At 43.1% G+C, this 25,794-nt stretch overlaps 1 protein-coding gene across 8 annotated transcripts in view; it reads left to right on the top strand.

The window, feature by feature from the left end:
• The window catches only part of IRF2 (interferon regulatory factor 2), a 64,447-nt gene extending 39,243 nt beyond the window's left edge, over window positions 1-25,204 (top strand). For 7 of the 8 annotated variants that reach the window (XM_048847922.2, XM_048847923.2, XM_048847920.2 and 4 more), the window contains 5 exons: window positions 3,081-3,127; window positions 10,719-10,833; window positions 15,921-16,085; window positions 21,864-21,910; window positions 23,873-25,204. In XM_048847922.2, the coding sequence (XP_048703879.1) occupies window positions 3,081-3,127; window positions 10,719-10,833; window positions 15,921-16,085; window positions 21,864-21,910; window positions 23,873-24,187 (689 nt within the window). In that variant the 3' untranslated portion in view covers window positions 24,188-25,204. The remainder of the gene's footprint in view (window positions 1-3,080; window positions 3,128-10,718; window positions 10,834-15,920; window positions 16,086-21,863; window positions 21,911-23,872) is intronic. The other variant, XM_048847917.2, reaches the window with a different exon arrangement.
• The last annotated feature ends 590 nt before the right edge of the window (window positions 25,205-25,794 follow it).

Here is a 25,794-nt window from a genome sequence, read left to right as displayed (position 1 = left end):
AATATCCTCTGAATCTAGGAACTTTCCATGAACAATAGACAGACTGCATTCATTTAAAGGGATAATATACTTTTTTTTGAAAGAGAGAGGATACACAGGATGTGCTGTCTGAAGATCAAGTGTCTGGTATAAATTGGTTTAGCTTCATTGAAGACAATGGGGCCATATCAATTAGCAGCTGCGGCTCTGACCCCAGATATCTAGTCTGTTTCATATTTTGAGCAACAAGGAAACATGTTATGGTCAAGGTGGGACATGGAAGTTCTGATTTTTGCTACATTTTAAAGGGAAAAACCTGTCTACTTCTACAATGTTACAATCATTTCATTTCTACTCCCCAAGAGAAACAAATTGACATTTTCCCCATCCTATCAAGTGTCTGACTAAGGCCTAGGCTACACTGGGGGGCGGGGAGCGGTTTTCGAACTAAGATACGCAACTTCAGCTATGCTATTCATGTAGCTGAAGTCGAAGTATCTTAGTTCGACTTACCTGGCCGTCCTCACGGCAGCGAGTCGACTTTGGCGGTTCCCCTGTCGACTCCGCTTAATCCTCCTGCTGAGGTGGAGTACAGGCGTTGATTCAGGGATCAATTTATCGAGTCTAGACGAGACGAGATAAATCGATTCCCGACAGATCGATCACTACCCGCCGATCCGGTGGGTAGTGAAGACATAGCCTTAGTGTCCTATTGGGTGGCACTTAGCACTGGAACAGGTATACATGCATACATTGGAGATCTGTGCTTTGTAGCAGATCCTTCCCTCCCTCCCCTCCCCCCGCCTGTACAAAAAACTCTTTCTGAAAGAGGCGCAGATGTGGATTAGTCAAGAAGCATTAACTTAGGCACAGGTATCTACCACCTTATAGGAGGTGGGAAAGCCATGGAGAATGGCACCTTCCTTTCTCACCCATGGTTCCACCTTCTAAAGGCTCCCATAGCCCAATCGCCATAATGTGTCCATAGGGGAGAAGATTGCATAGCGGCATCTCTGCTCTCTCTTTAGGCCTCCTGGGAGATTTCTGTCTGATCAGGGTATCCTCCTTTCATGGAAGGAGATCAGGGAAATAGTGGAGATGATTATAGTTAACAGAACTCATTCAGAATTAGGAGGCAGACATCTTGCTGCCTGCTGGATAATTAGGTTGGGAAAAAAACCCACTCTTGGTTGGATTTGGTGGCAGAAATAGGGTACATCAAGAGTGTAAATTAGCTAGGGTCTGTGTGGACATACCTCTTTCTGTGTTGTTTTTTTTAAGTTATGTTTTCTTCATAAATAGATAGTGGTTAGGAATCTCAAAGAAAACAGAAACTACAACTGCTAGACCTAGTGCTCCTCTGCAGTCTGCTTCACATCCTACACGTTCAGCCCCGTTCCTGCCCCAGATGGCAGGTTCCATGCCTGAGTCCTCTACTCCTATATGCCACTAGGCACGTACAGCTCCTATTGGCCACTCTTCCCCCTCTCTTCTTTTCCACCCAATCAGAGATTCCCACACCAAACACTCCTTCCACTACTATCAAGAACAAGCCCTCCCCCTTTTTCCATTTCTCATGCTACCTGCAGCCAAACACTCCCAGTGGTGGTTGAAAGGCAAGGAGTGGCTGAGGTGATGCTGTACTTGGTAAGGTGAGTGTGACTGGAGGAGAAAGACAGGGAACCTGGCACTTACAGGGGAAGGACTAGACTGAGCTATGTATGGCAGATTAGGCATAGCAGATAATTGGTTTTAAAGTTCCTGGGTGTCACCTGCCTTTGATGTATTTTATGGACTCTGGCATACCTTGCTGCAGTGAGTTACACTCCATTCAAATTTGTAAGGTTCTCTTCATAGCCATAAAGGCTAGAAACATAACTTGTCTTCAAAATGACAGCTGAGTTTCTGGAGTGCAGGGCTGCAATAAGGGCTGATTCTGGAATACACAGGGCCTTCTCTGTAATTGCATAATGTGTTGCCAGCTTCCTGCTCTGTCTCTTAAATAAACTGAGGCACAAGTAGGGGCAAAATAAATTGGCTGCAAGGATTTTTAATTCACAGTGATGCTCAGTGTCCCAGTACAAGAGATTGGTGAATCTCATGGAGTTCCAGGTTTTGTGAATATAGTAAACTATTTGGATTCTCAAAACAAGTGTGATTTCACAATCCATTCTCATTCTAATTGAAATGTGCTTTTTTTCCAAGTGCGATTGCATTCAAATAAACATGTTTTTTTAACTAAAGGGAACCTTGTACTGCATATTAAGAAAAGAAAAGCCATTCACGGGTGCTGGGACTAGGGATGCTGGGGGTGCTGCTGCATCCCCTGGCTTGAAGTGGTTTCCATCACATACAAGGTTTACAATTTGGTTCAATGGCTGTCAGCAGCCCCACTATACAAATTGTTCCAGCATCCCGGGGCCATTTAATGCCTTCCACCTCCAAGCTAGGCTGAATGAGTGGGTGATCTATGTATGGTGTACTGCATAGACTGTTTTCAGAGTAGCAGCCGTGTTAGTCTGTATTCGCAAAAAGGAAAGGAGTACTAGTGGCACCTTAGAGACTAACAAATTTATTTGAGCATAAGCTTTCGTGAGCTACAGCTCACTTTATTGTAAGTGAGCTGTAGCTCACGAAAGCTTATGCTCAAATAAATTTGTTAGTCTCTAAGGTGCCACTAGTACTCCTTTTCTTTTTGCATAGACTGTATTTATTTTTAATTAGGAGTGTGCTTTCTCCCCTCTGCTCCTCCTTTTTTCAGTCCCTGTTTTTCAATCTGTCCTCTCTGTGTTCCATTTGTTCTGTTTTTCCACTGGATTTTTTTTTCCTCTCTGCCCCATCAATGCTCCTTTTTTACAGTCCTTCCAAAGCAGAGCATGTACCCAAAATATTCAAACTGAACTTTCTGGCCCTTCAGTGCTGAAGTGTGTTCAAAATTAAGCATAATGTGTCCTCCCATCCCTATCAGGTCCTGATGTTTTGAGGCACCTCACGATATTTCCTAGTTAGTATTTTTTTTTCCGCCAGGGGGTAGCTGGGTGTTGATTGGTTGTTCATCTCACAACTGGTTGTAACAAACCTTCCTCCTTCCATTGCTCCAGGAAAGAAACCAAAGACTGAGAAGGATGACAAATCCAAACAAATAAAGGTAAGAGTTGGCTGTTTCACAGTGAGTGACACTCTAGTTTGTGTCAATAATTCTTTTATAACTTTTCTTATACCCACTCTTAGGGCAGGTCTTCACTACCCGCCGGATCGGCGGGTAGTGACTGATCTTTTGGGGATCAATTTATCGAGTCTCATCTAGACGCAATAAATCTATCCCCAAATGCGCTCCCATCAACGCTGGAACTCCAGCTCATGAGAGGCAGAAGCGGAGTCGACGGGGGAGTGGCAGCGGTCAACTTGCTGCCATCCTCACGGCCTGGTAAGTTGACCTAAGATACGCTGACTTCAGCTACGCTATTTGCGTAACTGAAGTTGAGTATCCTAGGTGTCCCCCCCCCTCTCCCCGGCCAGTGTAGACCAGGGCTAAAATAATATCTGAGCCACTTGTAGTCCATTCCGCCATCTTTCTTTGCCTGTGGTTTCTCGCCTTATGTCTTTAGAATGGCACACATTGCATTTCTTTAACATGAAGCTTGTTGCAACTGTGGCTGATGTGATCAGAGTAGCACTAGCTTTTGTGTTGCAGCTGGATATTGGAAAACAGGCAGCTTGTGGATATATTTAGCAAATGTACGTTTGTGTTGATAGAAATAAAATAACTATATAGGGAATGGTCATAGGCAACAACAATACCCTGTGTAATTAATTTGTGATGCTGTTGTGATGGAAATTAGTTTGTATTTAGGTAAGAACAGTAGCTCTAATAGGGTTGCAGTCTGTGTTCATGACTCCTTTGCACATCCTGGAACTGACCACAGAGCTCCTGTCAAAACGTACATGGGCCTGAACTTGCTAATCCTCACTAGTGTTGTGCTTCCTAGCTGGAGTAGTTCCACTGAAGTCATTAGAGAGACTCTGACGCATGTTCCAGAGTAAATGTTAGCAGTACTGGGCTGTAAGCCAGAAATAAATCAGAAATCTTGTTCAGAAAAAACAACTGAAAACAAAGTTTACCATCTCAAAGCATTAGCAGAACACGGGACAAATCCTGCAACCTTTTCTCAGACAAAGCTCTCATTGAAATCAGTGGCCACAGTAGCAGCTCCTTTGTAGTGTATGAGTTGTAGCAGTGTGCAGTAATGAGCAACCCCTGACTTTCCTGCCACTCCCTATTAAACAGAGACCAAATTCAAGCCTGACATTCGCAGGTTCAGCTATCCTTGGGGTCAGTGGGAATTTTGTTTGCTTACACCAGAGGAGAATTTGGCCCCAGCTGTTGTGAAGTCAGTGGGAATTCTGCCTGAGTACGTATGGCAGGGTCTGGCCTTATATTTCCCCTAATTAAATTGAAATTTTTGAGGAGAAGAAACTGTAGTTCTTCTATATGTGTGAGCTGTTCCACTTGGCAGGCTCTGCATGCCATGGCCCTCCTTAAGGGCATGGAAAGGATTTTATGGATGGTGAACTCTAAGACCCTTTTTGAAATGCACCCTTCTTAAAATTAAATTCAGGGAAAAATTCTCCTTGTGCATCACAGAATCAAATTACAGATGGACAATGGTTTTCGATGGAGGGGGGTGGCAAACAAAACCTGTGCTGGCATTTGTCTCATTTAATACATAAGTATACTTAATATTTCAAGATATTACTTTATTGTATTTTTATTGATTTTAAGATTGTTTTAAGATAACACTATTTAACCCTGGTATCCAGGTTACATAGCCACCAGTATCCATTTTAATGTAAGTACCAATCATAATTAGCAGCCAGAGGGATGTAAATTGCCAGCAAAGAAACAATTCTCTACTCATATCTTTCTCTGTCTGATTGGAGCAGCAGCTGGTGTCCTTCAAGGCCAACTGCTTGCTAATTGGCTGCAGTTATACACTATCTTAACCCCTCCCCCACACACTTCCTTTACAGTCAAAACATTAAATAAATAAAAGCGGTAGCACTGGGTCTATTAATGAGAAACACTGCCCCTCTCTTACTCACATGGGTCCAGTCCTCTGAGCACTCATTACCAGAGTAGTTCAAGTGAAGTCAGTGGGATTATTACTCATGGCATTATGCCTGGTAATAAGTGTTCTTAGAAGTAGGCCCCCAGTGTTGGAAGCAGCATCTTCCGGATATTGTATTCTGTAACACTGGAACGTGTAAGCCGTTTGTCTGTGCTTCCAGCCCACTCTCCCATACACCAATGAGCTTAGAACTCACCAGCCCCTATGAGCTGGAACCAGGATGCTATCCCAGAGTATTCTGGTTTATTTCAACAACTGTGCATATGCCAGTTCTAGATCGTTTGTTTTAAAATGATTGCAGTCTCTGTACTCAACAACTATTAGAATGCTATTGATTATTGCAGGAGTAATAGTGATCCTTAACTCAGATCCTGCCAGATAGGTAAAGGATGAACTAATTTACAAAAATGTTGTTTGAAAATTGAAACACACTTATAATTTTCAAGTCTACAAAGGTGTTTTGTTGATTTGGATTCTTTTTTTTTTTTTTTTCAATGAAAGCTTTGCACTTCACCTTTAAAACAGTGTTTCATTCTCATGAAGATTACTGGGAAACTTTTCCATGACCTGATGCCTGTTAAAGTGTCTGAAATAATCCCGTGGTCTGTACTATACAGGCGGAGAAGACTAAGGACTGGAAGCTGAGTGCTCAAAAGGAGTTAGGTGTTGTGGCACACTGCATAACTTTTAGATGCTCGGAAAATCACAAGGACAATGCTGCAATTTGAAAAGCCTGAGTTAGACACCTAGGCTCCCTATACAATGAGTAGGAAGAGATAGGCATCTTAGAATGGTATTCTCAAAAGCCAGTATGTGAGGCAGGGAGACACCTAAGCTAGCCAATGGGAGAGGCTGGCCAGAGAACTGAATACTAGGCACGGCCCCTCTTTCAGAGATAGGTGCACAGGGATGCAAGGAGGTGCTGATCTCTGTTGCTGATGCTCACCTTATAACTTTTGGCCCTGTGGTAAAGTGCTCACCTGGAATGTGGAAAACCCAGGGTCATTTCCTCCCTCAGGCAGAGGGGGAGAGAGGAATTGAACAGGGGTCTCCTACCTCTCAGAAGAATATTCTGATGGGGGGGTTCCCTCGGTCTCTCCTGCTGAATCTGTCCAACTGTGGAAAACAATGAAAGAGAAATTGGAGTAGGGGGATTGGACCCAGGGTCTCCCATGTCCCAGGTGAGTGCCGTAACCGCTGGACTGTAGAGCCATTCTCTCTCTCTCTCTCTGGTCCAATGACTGTGAATAAATACTTAAATAGCCACTGGGCAATGAGATTGGGCCTCCTGCTCCAATCACTGTTTCATTATTTATCCACATTCTAACAGCTTCAGCAAGAGAGCCTGAGTGAGCCCCCCCCATCAGAATATCCCATAGTGCAGTGACTAGAGCACTCTCATGAGAGGTAGGAGACCCCGGTTCAAATCCTCCCTCTTCCCCCCTGCACAAGGGGGAAATTGAAGCTGGGTCTTCTGCATCCCAGGTAACTGCTCTAACCACAGGGCTCCTCCTCCAAGTGGATTTTGGCTGGGACCTGGTCTGGTAGGCAGCCTCTGAGTATGCGTCCCAATCAGCTCCCACGTGCAATTTAAGCATCCCAACGCCTCTGTATCCCCTGGTTTGACAGTCGCTCTGGGGCTCAGGTGGGAGGTAGGCATCCGGACAGCTAGGGTGAGCCAACAGTGTGAATGCCCAAAGGCAGAGACATTGTTGCTGAGGGAGTTTTTACCCTGAAAATGTAGGCTTTGAGTGTGTTTAGGTATCTACAGGGGTTAGTCAGGAGTTAGGCATCACAGTGGAGCCAAAACTGGGACATAGATGCCTAATTCCTTTTGAGCATCCAGCCCTAGATCCCCAGCTCTGACACCTTTCTGTCTCCATAGTTCTACAGTGCCAAAGGCTGAAACAGCCCCTCGTGTAACTTAGAGCAACCTAATTCAGTCTGCTTCAAGTTACACTGTCTGCCGCATTCCCATAGGGATTGCTCCACTGACTAAATACCAGCTGGGACACAGTGTGCTCCCTGCCCCTGACAAACCCCTGCTGAAAATCTCTAGCTGCTTCCTTGAAATGGCTTTAAGATCCTTTTTGTACCAATGAGGTGCTGGTGCAGTGCAAAGTGAACTTAGGGCCAAGAATCTGGCTGTAACTTCAGTGTTCTCTATTGCCGATTATTAGTATTAATATTGATAGTACACTGGTGTCCCGTCAGTATTGGGGGGACCAATATTGCCTTTATGCTAGGCATAGTACAAACATGCAAATGTTTGTTTTGTGGCTGAAATGTTAGGGTCCCTTTGGAAAACTACTGCCTGACTTTTACAAACACGTGATAGGCAGAAAAGCGTCTGCTATTGTAGAAAAGTACCACTTTTATAGTAACCACTTGCACAGTTTGTTCTGAAGATTTTGGCTTGGATCAGTTTTTGCTGAGTGGAGGCAGAATTTGAGACCCAGAGAGAGGGAGCAGAATTGTCACAGTTCAGGGCAACTGCACCTGTATTTCCCCTCCATGGTCCACCAAGGGCACCCATTCTAGGCTTCCGGCTGCCAGCTATCCCCTATCCTGGGTGGAGACCTGTATGTCTCTCCCTCCTGTCTGAGGGTTTTCTAGGCTGCACAGTTCCCTGCCTACACTGTGATATCCCAAGAAAGCCAGACTGCCTAAACAGGCCAGTGTCTGTTTTAAGAGGCTATGACCAGGTAATTGCCCACAGTTTTAAGTTACCATGCAGTCCTTTCTAAGCAAGCTTATTTATTCTTAAGGTGGAAGCATTACAGAAAAAAACATATTAAAACAATAAAAGAGCCTGTACACTTGCTAATAAGTTTACCAGAAATCACCCCTTTCTCTTCAGCAGAGCTTTGGTAGGAGTCAGTCCTTCAGATCCCACCAAGGATTTTTTTCTGTGGTTACAAGTTCATAACTGCTTTAGCTCAGAACAAGCACACGGACACTGGGAAAATTAGCCTGTTTTTTTTATATATAGCGTGGCCTTTGATAGTCAGATTCTGAAGACAGTAGACCATGATCCCTTCCTGAGTGCGTAGCTTCAGAAGGCTGGGTTTTTGTATAAGTAGGGGGAAGGAATTTGCATTTACCTCCCTCTAGCTATTTCCCAGGAATTCAACTTCACATGTATTGTCCCGAAAGATCATTCTTGTCTGCCATATTGTTCAGTATAGTAGATTGATCATCCAGGCCCACAATAATACATAACCTTTTCCTTTAATACAGTGAACTCCCAAGATAATTAATTCAATAAGGGTTTTCAAGGATATTTCAGGAAATTGCCATATCTGTCGCATCCATTTTAAAAAGCTCTTTAATATATTTGAACAAACAATGGGCCAAATTAACCCCCATCATAGCACCATTTACTTCCTGATTGACAGTAGGGATGAATTTATCTCAATCTTTTAGACTTTTCCTGTTTAGCATTTTTCAACTTATGGTACTTTATTCAGCATTCACTGCTAATAAGAGAAAATTTGTTTTTCACTTTGATTTCCACAATCAATTCTGATTTTTAAAAAAATCACAAAAAATTGGTGCATGTCCCCAGATAATTTGGGACCATTTTGATCTTTAGCTCTGGATGTAAATTCATCCTGCCTGTGCCCATCTGACTCGGTTTTTAGACAGTAGGCCCTATCCTGCCCTCAGTGAAATCAATGAGAATTTTGCCATTGATTTCTGTAGGAGCAGCTGCAGCCCTGCTGTAGTAAGAATAAATGGTGGTTTTATAACTTGTTTCATAGCTTGTCAGGTATAGCGTATGGGAACTGTAGCAGAGAAACAGCCCACTGGAAACATTCCCAAGACCAATAGATTATAACCCACCGGTGCGTGTTCTCACATGCACACATAGTAAGTTATCCATTTAGAGAGATTTGTAACAGCTTACAACAAGGTAGCCAAGCTTTGAGATGGTCTGAGTACAAGTAGTACATGTTATATACAGGATATAAGTAAAAATATTTGTCTCATAATGACACATCCACAGAATCCACTGATCCCCAGGTAACAGCCCCGTATGCTTCATCTTCTCCAGAGTTCCTAAGTTTGTGTGTGTGTGCGTGCGCATAGACCAAAGGCCTGATTCTCTTACACTCATTTAAATCAGGAGTAACTTCACTGAATTCAGTGGAATTGTTCTGGTATTAAACCAGTGCATGTCAGAAGAGAGTCATGGCCCAAGTAACCTAGAATTTTTTGTAGTCTTTCTTTGCTGTCCATGGATCCTTTATGATGGACCAGTGAAAGTTATCAGAATTCATTCTTTCCAGTTGTGGACTGAAGACACTGATGCTTTGATTTATGGGCCTGACACAACTGACATCACATATAAAGGGCCTGTTTCTCATTTACGCTAAGGGCATTTTACACAGCTCTGGCAATGTAAAGGGTCCTTCAGATGGGACTAAATTAGATTTTCACTCACTTTAAGGCCCCGTTGTAAAGAGAGGTGTAAACAAGAATCAGGACCAAAAATGGTAACTACTTGGTTGGTAGCACTGCAGCTATGCCTGCCAAAAACTATCCAGTTAGAGCAAGCTCACGAGAAAAGGGACATCACACTGTCCCTACAGTCTCTCTGCCACCATGATCATAGCATTTATTGGATTTCCAGAGTGAATGGCTGGGAACTGAAAACTTGAAGCCCAATGCAAAGTGAGTATAAAATGCTACCAAATTGGAATGGTATATTTTTACACCTACTTTGCACTCAGTTTGCTCAGATGTAAATGATCACACAAGTTTCAGGGCAAAATTGAATCAGGCCCTTCCTATTAATCCTGGGATTGTCAGTCCAAAATCAGATTATATCCTGTATGATTTGTAGGCCTTGTCAGGTATCCAGCAGGGAGGAGGGCTGATCTTGCAGTTAATCCCTTGTTTTAAAAAAATGATGGCCTGTTAAAGAACTCCCAAGTTTTTGTAATAACTTCTACAGTATATTCAAAGGAGAGTTGTATAGATTCCCCAGCTGACATACAGCTAATGCATAGAGGTATATTGTGTATAGAACAGGGGTGGTTGCTTTCCCAACAGAATTGCCCTATGGCAACAGCTGTGACAAGATCTAGAAGGTTTGATTTAGTATAAATGCTTTGTTTTGTTTTGGACTCTTGTGATCAAGAAAAATTAAGGATAGAATTTAGTAATTACTGAACAGACACTTCAGGCGTTATTTCAGAAAGAATTCAGTGCTGCAGTATGTTTGGAAAGCAGTGAGGATAAATATTTAATAAAACGCTGTTTTAAGGCAGTGTGTCAACTTCATTACCCCTAATGTTAATCTTTTATAACAAATAGTATATTAATTGATTGTTCTTTGGAGGCTCGCTGTCAATGTGAAGAGTGACTTTTAACTTCAGTTTAAATGGAGAAGGCATGGAAATGTAGTTATCTCTGGCCTCCTTTTGGAGAACTTAAGTATTGATCTTCATCCTGCTTCTACTTGGGGGGCAGTGGGTATGTGACAGGCAGAAACTGATTTGATATGTTGTGATCTTGGCACAAAGAGATGAATAGAAAATAAAGTCAAGATTCCTAAAATAAACCAAAAATAAATCTGACACAACTCCACTGTTTTCATTCTAGCAAGAACCCGTTGAGTCATCTTTCGCAGTGACTAATGGAATAACTGAGGTCTCTTCTGACTGCTTCCTACCCTCCACTATAAAAAGTGAAGTTGACAGTACTGTGAACATTGTAGGTAAGTGCTTCCAGTATGTACTTCTCACATGTGATAAACCAGTATGCATGTGTCTTTAGACTTTAAACTCCAGTTCATGACTTAGATGGTGTCAGAATAGCACATATGGCTGGATGAAGCTGACCCTAGCAACAGTATTTTACATTTTGGAGTATGCCAAAGTTTTATAAAACATAGTTCACAAGATCAGGTTTGAGGTCTAAAGGTTTGCCACAAACCTAGGATGTGAGTTCAGGTCTCTAGCTCAATCCCTTGCTCCAAGGCTAGAAGGGGTTGGGAGCAACAAGCTCATCTTCTGAGGGGGGGGGGGGAAATACTTCTCATCACTTTGGTGGCCCTTCCTGACATTAATCAGCTCCAGAGAGAACCACAGACAGGTTGATATTTTATCCAGTGCACGCTGGGTAGTAAAATTGGGGTGTAGAAGTTGAAAGAGTTCTCATGATTCCAAGATGGCTTGAAGGGCTTTTGATAGGTTGCCATTTTGGTGGTAATTTAAAAATATATATTAAAGGGTTAAATGTGATGTGACCCAGATAATTTTAACCAGCACCTCAGTAACAGAATGTTCTGTTAACATCACAGTGTTAACAGCGAAGATGAGTGAAAACTGGTGCGTTAGGAGTTAGCTGACAGAGTAAAATGTGAATAACTAGTTCTTAGCAATGTAAGTTAGGTTATGTTTTGACAGTTCTTTGGCTGTAGTTATTGTTTCAGTGAAATGAAATTCAATCACCACTTGGCCTGGAATGTCTTTTTTTCTGTACAAGGTGAAGTGTTTGCAAATATGTTAACTTTCTCTTTGCAAAGATGATAGGTTTTAGTTGCAATGACTTGTTTTATGTCACGTTTATTTTGCAGGCTAAGTTGTAAGCTTTTTCACTGAGAGACTTTTCTGGATGGAAAATTTATGGGTGCTTTTGCTCTCCAGGGAGCAGTATATTTAATTGCTCTGTGTTTCTGTGAGCATGTTTAGGTTTCTGCTCCTTCTATTACAGAGGGTCTTAAAATTAGCCTTGGAGGAATTCCAGCACTGTAGTGAAACATATTTCCCAAGTAGGTCAGACCCAGGTGCAAATTGAAATCTAAAATAACCAAAGGTTGATGTGGAGCCAGTGGGAAGAAACTTTATACATTTTTGCTTTATTTAGCAAACTATAAGTCAAACAATGGACAATTTAAACCCTTTTGGGGGCATATTGAGCCTGATCCCGATTAAGTCAAAAGAAAGACTGACTTCAATGGACTATGGATTTGGACTAGGCTTATAGAGCTCAATTCTGTGAGGTACTGAGTGCTTTCAACTTCCATTTAACTTCACTGGAAGTTAAATGCACTCTGCATTGATAAGAGGTTCTCAGTAGTTCATAGGAAAAGACCAGTAGATGACACTAATATTTATCAGTGTGGTCTATGTGCCATAATAAAAATAAGGAACGTTACTCAGGCAAAAAGAAGCGAATCCAAATGTTGTAGGGCTTTATTTTTGCCATTGTTCCTAGATATACATCATTCATAGCAGGAATAGCTAGGGCCAAATCCTGCTCCCTTCACTCATGTGAGTAATCTTTATTTCACAAATAAAGCATTTGGGATTTGGTCTGTAATTGAGAGCATCCTTTTGTGTGAGCGTGCTTTCTAGTTTAATTATCTAGGCTGTGTGCTGTCTATCTGAACTAAACAGGGAAAAATCCTTATTTACTACTCCAAGGATCTTTTCAACACAAACAGCAAAAAAGAAAATGCAGAATAGATTCATCGTGTGTGTGCTGGGGAGAGGAAGGGAAGGAGGGAGCTGGTGCAGCTGAGGCCAAGCCCATGGCATTTTGTCCAAGCTACCAGTATTTTTGCTGATGTGCACTGAAGTTATCTCTCGGGGTTGGGTAAGAATTCTCCAGATACTGAAGAGAAAGATAAGGCCATGAAGGCAGTGTTCTTAATAAGACAGCATTGCACAACACCGCAGTTTCACACTGATAATGAACACGGGATGTTTTTTCCATCCTCTCTGCTCTTATTGAGAGCTTGCTGCAGTACCAGGAGGAATGTTGTTTACAGTGGAAGTAAGTATCTAGAGCAAAGTGGTAGGAATTCTAAATCAGGCTCCTTTTAAAGAGCCTAGTCAATGTCTGTTTAAAGTTATGACTGCTGGGATTGCTTCATAAAATACTGGTTTGGGGAGGTTTCCAGATTAGCTACTTGTCATTTTACAGAACAAAATTATATGCAATTAATTTAAATGGGAAAAAATGCTTGTTTAACACTTTTGTTAATAAGAATAGCATCTGCAGTTATGTCATCTCTGAGAAGAATTAGTAAATCTGTCATACATCAGTGTACAATCTTCGCACCAGTTTGGGGCTAGAAGAAATGTCTCCCCTGCAACCCTCCTGTTACAACATAGTGTAATTTTCTACATGTGTTTTGGTTACTTTTTAGCTTGTTCTGAAGCATCCAATATTGGCCACTGTCAGAGACAAAAGACCAGACTACATGAACTGTTGATCAGATCCAGTATGGCAATTCCTATTCCTTAAAATAGGCAAAGCAATCCATCATTTTATAATCCTTCAGTCTAACAGTATATCACTAGTCACAAATCACTCTGAACCAAATCCCGCAGCACATATTCCCACAAAACTCCCATTGAAATCATGAGACTTTTGCCTGAGTAAGGAGTTTTGACCCGCTGTGTTCAAATGAAAGTAGAACATAATTTTATCTTTTGTCTTTGATTGTGAATTCTGAGGAACACTCACGAGACTAGGTCTAACCCTGAGCTTTTTATCACCTGCTGGTTATTTTAGATTTATATTTGTGCACAACTTCTGCTTAGCAAATGTATTTCACATCAGTGCTGGAATCCCTGTTCATTTAAAAAAACCTTTCCTAGTGGAGCGAGGGACAGACCACATACCATAGATATGCTCTCTGTAATACAATGCCCCCTCCATTTACTAGACAGAGGGTGCATTTTATTAGTGTAATTGTTTTATGTTGATATTGTTGAGATAAAGAAGTTGTACAAAGAGGAAGTATTTGTCTGTGGGTTGAACACATGTCTGGAAGTTCAGGGTTTTCTTCCTGGCTTTTACCTTTGTTTCACTGTCAGTTAACCTCTGGGTGCCTTAGTTTACTCATCTGTAAAACAGGTGTAAAAATATTTAGTTGTCTCACAGCTGTGTTGTGTGGCTTACCTAATGTCTGTAAAGTGTTTTGGGATCCTTGAATGAAGAAATTGCAGAATATTACAGGCTGCCTCAACTTTGTAGAGGAAAAAAAATGGAGCTTTTTCTAACCAAGGTGTGGAGCAGCATTTACCTGCCGAAGTGGGAAACTCCTTTGTTAATATTTAACCAAATTGCAGCGCAAAGATCATGAAATACATTTCAGTCACAGACCCTGGTGCTTAGAGGCTAACAAGCTCAACATTGCTTTTTACATACTGTAGCTGATATTGCAGGGGATGGCAAGAAGTCCCTGCCTCATTCCTGTCTCCAGGAGAAACTCAGCCAGATTCATTCCCTGTTTAAAACCACTGAAGTCAGTAGAGTTACCTAGGGATTAATTTGGGCCATTGTCTGTAAATGAGTTTTGAATCACTGTGCCTTAGAGTACCTGATGTGTATCAGGGCATCCAAAGTCCGCAAAGCACTGGCAACTTGCCAGGCGCTGCGTCTGACATTAAGAGGGAAGTATTGCAGCTACCCATCACCATTAATACAGAAGTGCAGCCTACAGTAATCACTGATTCTAGCAAGTAATGTTCTGATAAAGATGGAGCCCTGCATACTCTGGCAAGCCCTGAATTCTCTATTAAAGATTAGCATAGCTACAGGTTGCATTGTGGAACTGTGGGCTACCTCTGGCTGTGGGCCACACTTACTCATCTGCTTAAGCATTTCCAGTGGTGACAACTGGAAAGGAAGGTGGCAGCTTTAAAGGTGTTAGAGACTGAAAATATCAACCAAAATTTCCTTAGAAGCCTTGTTAGAAACAGTCAGGCATGGAGGCAAGCACAGAAACTGTAGTGAGAAGACCACAATTTAACTACTAATGCAGGGGTGGGTAAACTGTTTGGCCCAAGGGCCACATCTGGGAATATAAATTGTATGGTGGGCCATGGATGCTCACAAAATTGGGGTTGGGGTGCAGAAGGGGGTGAGGGCTCTGGTTGGTGGTGCGGGCTCTGGGGTGGGGCCAGAAATGAGGAGTTCAGGATGCAGGAGGAGGCTCCAGGCTGGGGTGGGGGAGTAATGTGCGGGAAGTGGTGCAGACTCCGGCTAGGGGTGGGGCTGGGGATGAGGGGCTTGGGGTCTAGGAGGTTGCTCTGGGCTGGGATCAAGGGGTTTGGAGGGCAGGAGAGGGATCAGGGCTGGGGCAGGGGGTTGGGGTGTGGGCAGGGGTGCAGGCTCCGGCTGGGGGTGCGGGCTCTGGGGTGGGGCTGGAGATGAGGGGTTTGTGGTGCAGAAGGGTGCTTCAGGCTGGGACTGAGGGGTTTGGAGGACAGGAGGGGGATCAGGGCTGGGTCGGAGGTCAGGGCGTGAGGAGAGGCTCAGGGGTGCAGGCTCCGAGCAGCGCTTACCTCAAGCGGCTCTCGGAAGCAGCGACATGTCCCTTCTTTGGCTCCTATATGGAGGCGTGGCCTGGTGGCTCTGCACACTGCTCCTCTGCAGCCACCGCCCCTGCAGCTCCCATTGAAGCCCTGGAGAGGACCATTGGAGTGGAGCCATTGGCGCGCATAGGAGCTGGGGTGGGATGGGGGGCATGCTGCAGCTTCCGGGAGCCATGTGGAGTGGCCCCCCGTCCCTGCTCCCCGGTTGCTATGCCAGAGCGGGGCCATGCTGCAGCTTCCAGGAGCTGTGTGGAGTGGCCCCCGACCTTGCTTCTCGGCTGGATCACTGGAGCGGGGCAAACCCCCAGACCCTGCTCCCCAGCAGGAGCTCGCGGGTCGGCTTAAAATGGCTCACAGGCCGGATCCAGCCTGTGGGCCATAGTTTGCCCTCCTCTGTACTAATGCAACAGTTCAATGTGTCTGACAAATCAGGGAGTCTTGCAATAACCTATCTCTTCCTTCTGATATGGAGTTGTAGGACACCCCCACCTTGATGGCAGTACTGAGGAGCAGGTGATAGTTGCCAATCCTCCTGATGTTTGCCAAGTAGTAGAGGTGACAACAGAGTGTGATGAGCAGCCCCTCAGCATAAGTCAGCTGTACCCTCTGCAGATCTCCCCAGTCTCCTCCTATGCAGGTAAGTCAAAAGAACTTTCACAAGATTCAGAAGAGCTCACCGGGTAGTGCTGGAATGTTACATAGGCCTAAGAAATTAGGCAGATACCACCATTGGGGAGGTGGTGGATGGTTTCTTTTCTTTGTACCTTAGGGTAGTTGACAGAGATTCTGAAACCCTTGTACTTCACTGATCATTTTTTTGGACGTGAGTTCTAATACTTCCAGGGGTGAAAGTAAGTTAGAGGACTTACCGGTACGCCGGAGTCCTGAACAGGGGGCGTGGCCTCAACCAGAAGAGGCGTGGCCTTAACCTAAAGAGGCAGGGCCTTAAATCCCCAGGGCTCCAGCTGCGGTAGTGGCGGCTGGGAGCTCAGGGCCCTTTAAATCACCCCCGAGCTACCAGGTGCAGAGGCGGCTGGGAACCCCAGGGCTCGGGGGCGATTTAAAGGGCCCAGGGCTCCAGCTGCCGCTACCACAGCAGAGCCCCAGGCCCTTTAAATCACTGAGGAGCCCTGGGGGCTCCCAGCTGCCACTGCTACCCTGGGGCTCTGGCAGAGCTTTAAAGGGCCTGGGGCTCCGCTGTGGTAGCGGCTGCCAGAGCCCCAAGCCCTTTAAATCCCCGTCTGAGCCCTGCTGCCCAAGCCCTGGGGTAGCGGTGGCCGGGCTCTGTCGGGGATTTAAAAGGCCCCAGGGCTCCAGCCGCTGCTACTGCCCCGGCCCTTTAAATCCACTCCGGAGCCCCACCACTGCTACCCCAGGGCTCAGGCGGGGATTTAAAGGCCTGGGGCAGTAGCGGCGGCTGGAGCCCTGGGGCCCTTTAAATCCCCGCCAGAGCCCCACCGCCACTACCCCAGGGCTTTAAATTGCCCTCTGGGAAAGTCGGTCCCGGTACGGCGCACCGGCTCTTACAGGTACGCTGTACCGGGGCGTACTGGCTTACTTTCCCCTCTGAATACTTCCAAGTATCTTCCCTAGTTTCACACTGGGAAGCCAGAAAGCAATATGTATCTTAGGAGGGAAACATAAGTAACTAATGGAATTTAACTAATGGCAATTAAGTAACTAATGGAAAGTAAACCTTTGTAGGTGCAAAATCAGTTAAGGATGCACATCTTTAATTAGAGAGTGTCAACTTAAAATGATGTAGATTGAAAGCTTGTCTCTCTCACCAACAGAAGTTGGTCCAATAAAAGAGATTACCTCACTCACCTTGTCTCCTTATGCTGCAAGCAAGTTTCTTTCTCTAAAACACCTTTGGTTATAAAAGGTGAAAGACAGTTAAAAATCCAGTGTTTCTGCCACTATTTATACTGTTTTTTTTTTCTTTCTGTATTTCTCTCAGCTTGAACTGAAAATCAATGAAGTTAGTTTCACTTTTTTGACATTTTAGTATCGCTTTCAGATTCTTAGTGCTGCAGTTTTGGGGCTTTAGATGCTGATGGAGAATGTTTGTTTAAAAACAACTGTTTTCATTGGATATTTTCCATATGGAAACATTTCTACATTTTATAAAAGCTTGTTTTTACAACATGTAAACATTGGCCCAAATTTAAGTTGACAGTGTTTACTATTCCTGCCTTATAGAACTGATGTTGTTTTTAGAGTTATCACATTTGCTCTTCATCCCACGATTTCTCTTGATTAGTCACTATCATTGGATTACAGATGAATCCTATTTTAAGAGGACCGGGAAGCATAATGGCCTGTTTTCTCTTCCCCTTCTCTCCCTGCACAGCCTTATTTTTACATATTGTATCTCCCACTTTTCACTCCAGTTTTCTTTAACGTTTATCATACTGTAAAGCAAGAAAAGTAGTATGTACAGTATATTTTGTCCATTTGCATGTAATTCACATTTACTAATTGTCCCATGGATTGTCCCATGTAATAATTACAGGGAACAAGGAGCCAGATACTGCTAGCCTTACTTGTGTGAATAGAAGCTTGTTCCACAAGTGGCTTCAATGGAACAATTGCTGGAAAAAGGTGCTTTTTAACATGAGAAGGGCTAGCAGAATGTATCCCTGAATAGTCTAAACTACATTTCATTATTACTTATTTTTAATCAACCAAAATATTGAAATGTAGTGATCGTAATCATTACAAAATGTAGTTTGTTAAATCTGAAGGCACATTTGAAAGCTTTAGTTTCTAAGGTGCCTGAAGCAAATATAGACTAAGGAAATCTAGACTGAGTATTTCATAGTCTCGTTGGGTGTGGATGGAAATACATTGCCAACATTCCACTAGTGCTCTTGCTCAGTGGTTCTAAAGTTATAGTTTGTGGAGCCTCAGAACAGATAGACATGGTGGAGAATTGGGAGATGGGCCACAGAACTGAGCACTATAGATACTTTGACATGGAGGCCCACATCCTCAAAGGTGTTTGGGTACTTAACTCCCATTGAAATCAATGGGATTTAGCACCGATATAACTTTAAGGATCTGGGCCTAAACTCTTTGGGGTAGGGACTGTCTCTTTGCTATGTGTCTGCACAGTGTCTAGCACAAAGGGGCTGGAGCCTCTAGGCACTTCAGCTGATGATAATGTCACTGTGCAAGTGTGGAATTGGGAGTTGCAGAGGGGAGGCTGTCTCTGTTGCAGAGGTCTGCAGAATGGCAAAGCTGGACAGTTACTGATCTAAACATACTTGAAAGGTGGCAACAGTCTGAGACACAACATGCCCTTCATTTTTGCACGGTTGTCAACTAGCTTACAAGCCTTCGGAGGGCACGGGTAGAAACAGAAATGTTTATCATTTTAAACGGTCATTAATATTATATTGGTCTGGGTGTGACTTATTACTCTCTCTAAAAAAGAAAAGGAGGACTTGTGGCACCTTAGAGACTAACCAGTTTATTTGAGCATAAGCTTTCGTGAGCTACAGCTCACTTCATCGGATCGTGAGCTGTAGCTCACGAAAGCTTATGCTCAAATAAATTGGTTAGTCTCTAAGGTGCCACAAGTCCTCCTTTTCTTTTTGCGAATACAGACTAACACGGCTGTTACTCTGAAACCTGTCATTACTCTCTCTGTGGCTTTATCTTTCAACCATTAGGCAAATTAGTTCCAGACACATTTTTATAGAAAATATTTTTATCTTAATGTTAGGGTGAATAGCATCATGTTCTCTTGGAATCACCTCCAGCATTGCTCTGTCACATGCTGATATATGATCATCATGGCCACTGTGGTTAGTCTGTAATGGCCCGAGCTTCAGCGGGGCTTTGGGAGGAGGATGTTATAAAATGTATTACTAATGGAAGATCGGGCCTTAGAAACATTTGTCTGTCTGTCAAATGCTTCTTGCACAACTTTCCCAGTATAACTGAACATGACAAAAATGCTTCTCTTAACCTCTGCCAAAGAATCTGAATAAATAATATGAGTACATAGAAAATATGTGGAACTAGATCTTCGGATGTGCAGCATCTGCTTTGCACCACTCCATTGTCATGAAGCAGCCCTATGGTCAGCTATGCTGGCTATGGGAGGATCACCCAAGAGTAGGCACATCCTCCAGTGTTCGTGAAAATGAGGCACAGTTGTGGTGTCCCTCTGCATTGCTGATTCTCAGCTGTTGTACTGGAATTGTGGGAGTCTTCAGGATGTTCTAACTCCATGACGGGGGATCAGCCTGGTGCACAGCTAGTTCAGGCTTGGGTAAACATGAAGGTGACTTAATGCCACCTTTCTACTTCATGAGTGCATTTCATGGCAGCAGACAAGGATCTGGCCCAGGATTTTTTTTAAGCATACAAATGATTCACAGGATAGGAATCCCTGTGCGTTTTATGTTAGGGCTGCCACCAATCCTGAAATTCATAGGATAATCTCACTTCTCCTGGCTCTACTTTGCACTGTGCAAATCCAAATGGTACAAACATTCAAGAGTCCCAGGTTTGTTTTGGACCTTGCAATAGCATGGTGTGGCAGAGTAATGCACAAGGGATGTGCCTGATACATCCTATGTGCATATTGTATGCGTGAAAAGGCCACCTCATTATGCAGTGACTTACCATGATAACAATTATTTTATCACTGCTACAAAACAGTGGTCTGAGGTACACAAAAATGTTTTCTTGCAAAAACCCATCTACCTCCTTTTTGAAGCTGTTCAAGCAAACCCCCACCTATTGCCCTCATTTGCTAGCCTCATTCTTTGCTTACCTCATCTTGCTGACAGTAATTCAAATAGTCTTGCAGCCTCTCTTTCCTTTTGAATTTTGTGCATCCCAGTGATCTTCTCCCCTTGCCAGTGCTGGAACCTTCTCTTGCTCAGGCTTTTGATAATATATAAACATTGAGGACAGATTCCTTCTTGTTTGCATGACAAAATTCTTTATTACCACACATTTCTGTACATCGGAGTATCTGTTTCATGTCTCCATATGAATTCTTTCTATCCATGTCATTCCCAAATTGTGCCCCTCATCTTCTATACAGATTGTTCTCCTGCCTTCCCTTTCCTAGCTTGTAGTTTGGTTTAATTGGCAAAAACCATCTTGCGGCAACTCTGTTTATCCAGGTCAGCACATGTGAGGTTGTACAAAGTCCTAATCCTTATCAGAATAACTATTCTGCTACAGCTGTTTTTATATAACTCCCTCATGTGGATAGGTTATGCTGCAATAAAGTGACTTTTCCAGAATGCAATGATCCCATCTATTTGCTTAGCCCTGTATGTGTCTATGGCCCACTCACCCCCACTCAGTTACAGTGTGTGCATTTGGGTTAGGAGACAGGAACACTGATGTGATGAGAAGTGTGGAGGTGGAGGCATTGTGTGTGTATGGGGGGGGATGATAAGAGGCATGTGTGAGTACAGTGCTCAGGGGAAGTATGGGAGGGGTATATGTGTGTGAAGGTGCAGTGGTTGGTGGGATTATGGCAGGTGTGTGTGGGGAGGGGGAGGTGCAGTGGGGGGATGAGGAGAGGGGTGTGTGTGTAGAGGTGCAGTGGTTAGGGGGTGAGGAGAGGGTGTGTGTGCATGCGTGTGAATAGAGGTACAGTGCTTGGGGAGCTGATGGCAGGAGTGTGTGTACATGGAGGTGCAGTGATCGAGAGGATGATTATAGGTGGGGGGCAAGGAAGGTACAGCAGTTGTGGGGATCATAAAAGGGATGTGCGTGGAGATTCAGTGATGGAGGGGCTTGGGTTGGGATATTAAGGGCAAGAGAAGGATGAAATAAGAGTAAATGAGAACAAATTCTATAGTAGCAGTAACAAAATATGTTACAGAAGACTAGACCTTGAGGCTGAAAGTTTAGATAGAAATTATCAAGTGAAAGCATCTTTATCTCTCTTTGGGTGCAGTCGTGAACAGTGATAAAGCAAAGGAAAGGATTTTGCAACATTTTAGCTACACCATAAAAAGATAGCAAACACAGTGGTGAAGGAAAATAAAGTCTCTTCTTTTGCCCATAAGATTAAGCAGTGATAAGCCCCTTGTGCATCTGCTTCTCTTTAACATTTCCTACATCTAGTATAGTCTATTTTCCTGTTTTAAGTGCACAGGCTTGTTTATCGTGTTAACCTTTTTTATTTCACTCTGTTCAGGTGCTCACAGGTTCAGCAAGCTGTTTTATATAGGCCTCATGTTACAAGTCTGGAGTCAATCCATGCATGTTTGATTTATTTATTTATTTATTTGTGTGTTTCTTTTAATCTTTGCTAGCTCTAGAAGAAGTTATAGTGACCTATTTCTTAGCAGTGGATATTGTCTGTTTAGATGAATTTTGATACTTCAGGTAGAATGATGCCAACTTTCATTTTTACTTCCATTTTGTCCAACAGAAAGTGAAACGACGGACAGTATTCCCAGTGATGAAGAAAATGCAGAGGTAAGCACTTGGTTTTATAGTGCTCAGGAGAAATTCTTCAGGTACTAAAGTGACACATATTGTGGAGGTTCTTTCCCATTGTCCCCACCAAAATACATTTCTACACAGTCAGTATTAATTTTAATAGTGGAGGGAGGGCTGTATGGAGACGAATGTTCAGATGCTTGTAGAATGAAGTTGATGTCTGTTTTAAAAACACACACACACACACACACAAACTTCATGATCTCTCAAAATTAGAAGTAAACTAATTTGTACAGGAAAATCAAAAATGTGCTTTGGAGAGATGTCAACTGTGGAAACAAATTTCTTTATACAGGAGGGGCTTTGTGCATGCGTGTGTGTTATGGCTCAGTGCTTTCTGGGTAGCTTAGTATTTTATCATGGTTGCAAGCAGCCTTGTTTGGATTTTCTTGTATGTTGTCTGGGCTCACACAATAGCAGGAAATGGTGATCTTGATGATGGAGACTTTTGCAAATGTGGTGCATGTTGAACTTTACTGACGAGTTTGTCCTCATGCTTTGAATGAAAAGAAATCAAAGGAAATAATATATAACCACCAAATATTGTGTGGAGCTATTGCTTGTGACCTAACAGAACCCATGGAACAATTTTTCATTTGCAGCTCTAATTTTGCATGTGCTGAATAGATGCGTGCACATCTATTTGTGCATGTAAATCTCAGCTTTATATGTGAAGATTATGTAATTGGACATAAAAATACATATGTATATTAGAGACATGGCTGAAATTTGGCTTCAGGATTCCAGCTTCATATTCATGAAAGACTTCCCTGCAAGACCCTTTTCTTGCTCAGTTTAAAAAAAAAAAAAAAGTTGGAATCCTTTCGGTGGGAGAATTCTGTTACGAAGTCAAAAATGAGCAGCAACATTAACTCTGCTCTCAGTGTACATACTTGAACGTTAAATAAGCTCTTCATCTCTCATCCTCCTGAAGGGGGAGGGGAGCTTGGGGGAGCACTTACCCAGCTAATGACATTTAATACCATAAAAAGAAGTGAAAATTCTCTAAGGATGTAAAAATAGCACCTTGCAGGGTAGTGTGCTGGAGTACGGCTGAGCTGCTACTTGCTGCCAGAAGGAGGGTTAGCTTTAGTAGGGCATGAATAAGGAAAGTGACCCTAAAACATTGCTGGTCCTGTGGGCCATATTTTCCATCCTGCTGCTGCAGGAAGAGAACAAAACTCAGCAGACACCCCTAGGACAGTCTGAACAAGCTGGGGATGAAAAATGTCTCTACTTGCTTCTCAGTGCAGGGCTTAGCACTAGTTCTATAGTAAGATTACCCTGCTCCCCAGTCTCACAGAATTCCCCTCCTGGGTGTGCACTGATGTTCCGCATTCATTAGGGGATGGAGCAGATCTCTGTGGCATGATCGCCTACAGGCCGCGTAGATATCCGAGTGGATAGCCCATGAAAGAATAATGCTAGCAGAGTTAACAGCCACTGGATTCTGTTCTGTGCTGGCTAAGGAAAGACATCATCTGTGTTTAGGCACTTGACTTCTGTGGGTGACCAAACTTCCCCTGAATTCAGGGACTGAAACCCTTGCCCATTCCAAGGAGGAGGGAATCCCCTGACAGACCAATGGGGGGAAATTTTGAACTTTGAAGCTCAGAGTTCCTTGCCCCACTGCCCATTTTTCCAGAATAACTGAGAGTATGGCCTTTGTTTTCCATCAGCAGGGTAAATTATGCAGAGGAACACCTAGACTTCAGAGAGTGGGATTGGAGGGAGAAGAAATCACAAAGTCACACATAAAAGGCTAGAAGCACAGGTTTTAGTAGCCATTCCTTACTACATGGTTCTTTATTTGGCTACAACACCGTAATGAAATTTAGGGCATGACTGAAAGAGAGAAGAGAGCAGCCTCTGTATCAGTTATATTAGCAGGAGTAGTTTACAAAATCACATTCACTGACAGTTTTTTTTTCTTTTCAGGGTCGGCTTCATTGGCAAAAGAAAAACATTGAAGGCAAACAGTATCTGAGCAACCTGGGTATGAGGAACACGTCTCATATTCTTCCCAGTATGGCTACTTTTGTGACTTCCAACAAGCCTGACCTCCAGGTCACCATCAAAGAAGAAAGCTCCCCACTGCCTTACAACAGCTCCTGGCCCCCCTTCCCAGCTATCCCTCTCCCACAAGTGGTGTCTTCAGCTTCTGCCAGCAGCAGCAGGCCAGACCATGAGACACGGGCTAGTGTCATCAAGAAAACATCAGACATCACCCAGTCGAGAGTCAAGAGCTGCTAAGCCTTTGACTGTGTCTCTTTAGTTTTGGTTTGTTTTTGTATTTTATGTCTCTCTAGAAGAGGTGCAACTCTGACGCACATTAGACAAATCTAAGGGAAAGCCTTGACCATATAGAACATTGCTGTGTCCGACTCCAGTACTGGAGCTTTTTAACTCAGGACTCCAGCCCTCAGTATGTATACCTGAAACCAGATGGATTTCCAAGGTTACTGCATAGGAAAAACAGAACTTTGGCCCACTTATATAAGTTCCAGTACTTCATAAGAGGACCAACAACCACAAGGGAAGTGGTGTTGCTGCACTTCTTGCAGTCAAGGCTGTGATGGAACTGAAAGCCTCAGAATGGAAGAGAAAATGTGAACTAGCTGGAATTTTTTTTAAATACAAAAAGATCTATTGTGAATATGTACATAGTGCAGTACTAGCAACGTTGCAGTCTGCTTCTGCACCTTATTAAAAAGCACTTACGAAAAGGCCTTTTATTACCTTGCTCTAATGAATGGCACATTCAAAGCCCCCTCCCATCTTTATTCTTTTCCAAGGCTATTCTTTCTAACAAGCCTTGAGCAGTAGGGGAAAGAAAAGGAAGGTAAACCTTCCTATATGGATTTCACACATTAAGACTGCTTTTCTCGTGTTTGTTTCTAATCTGCTATGCTTGAATGCCGCGTGGTACAATAGGAAGAAAAATATTACAGAGATATTATGCAAATTCCCAGATTTCAAGAAGAAAAAAATACTCTAATTCTAACCAGAGCAGGCTTTTTTATTTTTTATACAGGGGAATATTTTATTCAAAGTAAAATTCTAAAGTGAATATAATTGTTTTTTTTTAAATCTTTTCTACAGCAAATTTATAATTTTAAGATTCAGTTCTTGGTGGGTTATCAGCAGTTATTACATCCTTGTGGCACATTTTTTTAATTTTGTAAAGGTGAAATAGCTTTTATGAGCTCATGTAGCAATCAAATTATCCTGTGGATTGATAATAAATATGATATAGTTAATTTTTAATAATCCTCTTATTTGTCATTTTTTAATCTTATCCACACTGCTTGGGCTTTTAGGATGAAAGATGAGGGTGAAGGGTGTCACATCTCATAATGGAAAACTGGGATTAGCCTTTGCTTTAGAATCAAGAACTATCCTGTACATTGTGAATGAAATGGGAAGTACTGTGGGACAACTGCAGCACAGCACAGATAGAAAGAGCAACTGGGACTTAAAGGCAATATGGTCCAATGGTCAGGGCACCAGACTGGTAATCAGGAGACCAGGGCTCTGTTCCCAACTCTGCTACTGACCTGTTGTGTCTCTCTGTCTCTGTTTCCCTGTCTATAAAATGGGGATAGTGATATTTTTTAAGTCCTCTGAGTAATAATAATAAATATTATTAGTGGACTGAACACAGGATTGGCAGCCATGTAAATACCATGCTGAGTTCTGATCCAGGTCATTACGAAAAGGAGGTTTGGATAGTGGGGGTTCTGATCTGTAGGATTCTGCTATATCAGTAACTCAATGCCACGTCACACCCTCAGTCCTTAGCACCACTGTCCGTGTGAAGTGCAGCTTACAAATCCATGACACAACACAGCTGATGTTCT

The sequence above is a fragment of the Caretta caretta genome, chromosome 4 (assembly GCF_965140235.1).
Source record: "Caretta caretta isolate rCarCar2 chromosome 4, rCarCar1.hap1, whole genome shotgun sequence".
Taxonomy (NCBI): Eukaryota; Metazoa; Chordata; order Testudines; family Cheloniidae; genus Caretta; species Caretta caretta.
The sequence above is the reverse complement of the archived record's forward strand: the minus strand, read 5'-3'. Positions and strand labels throughout refer to the sequence as shown.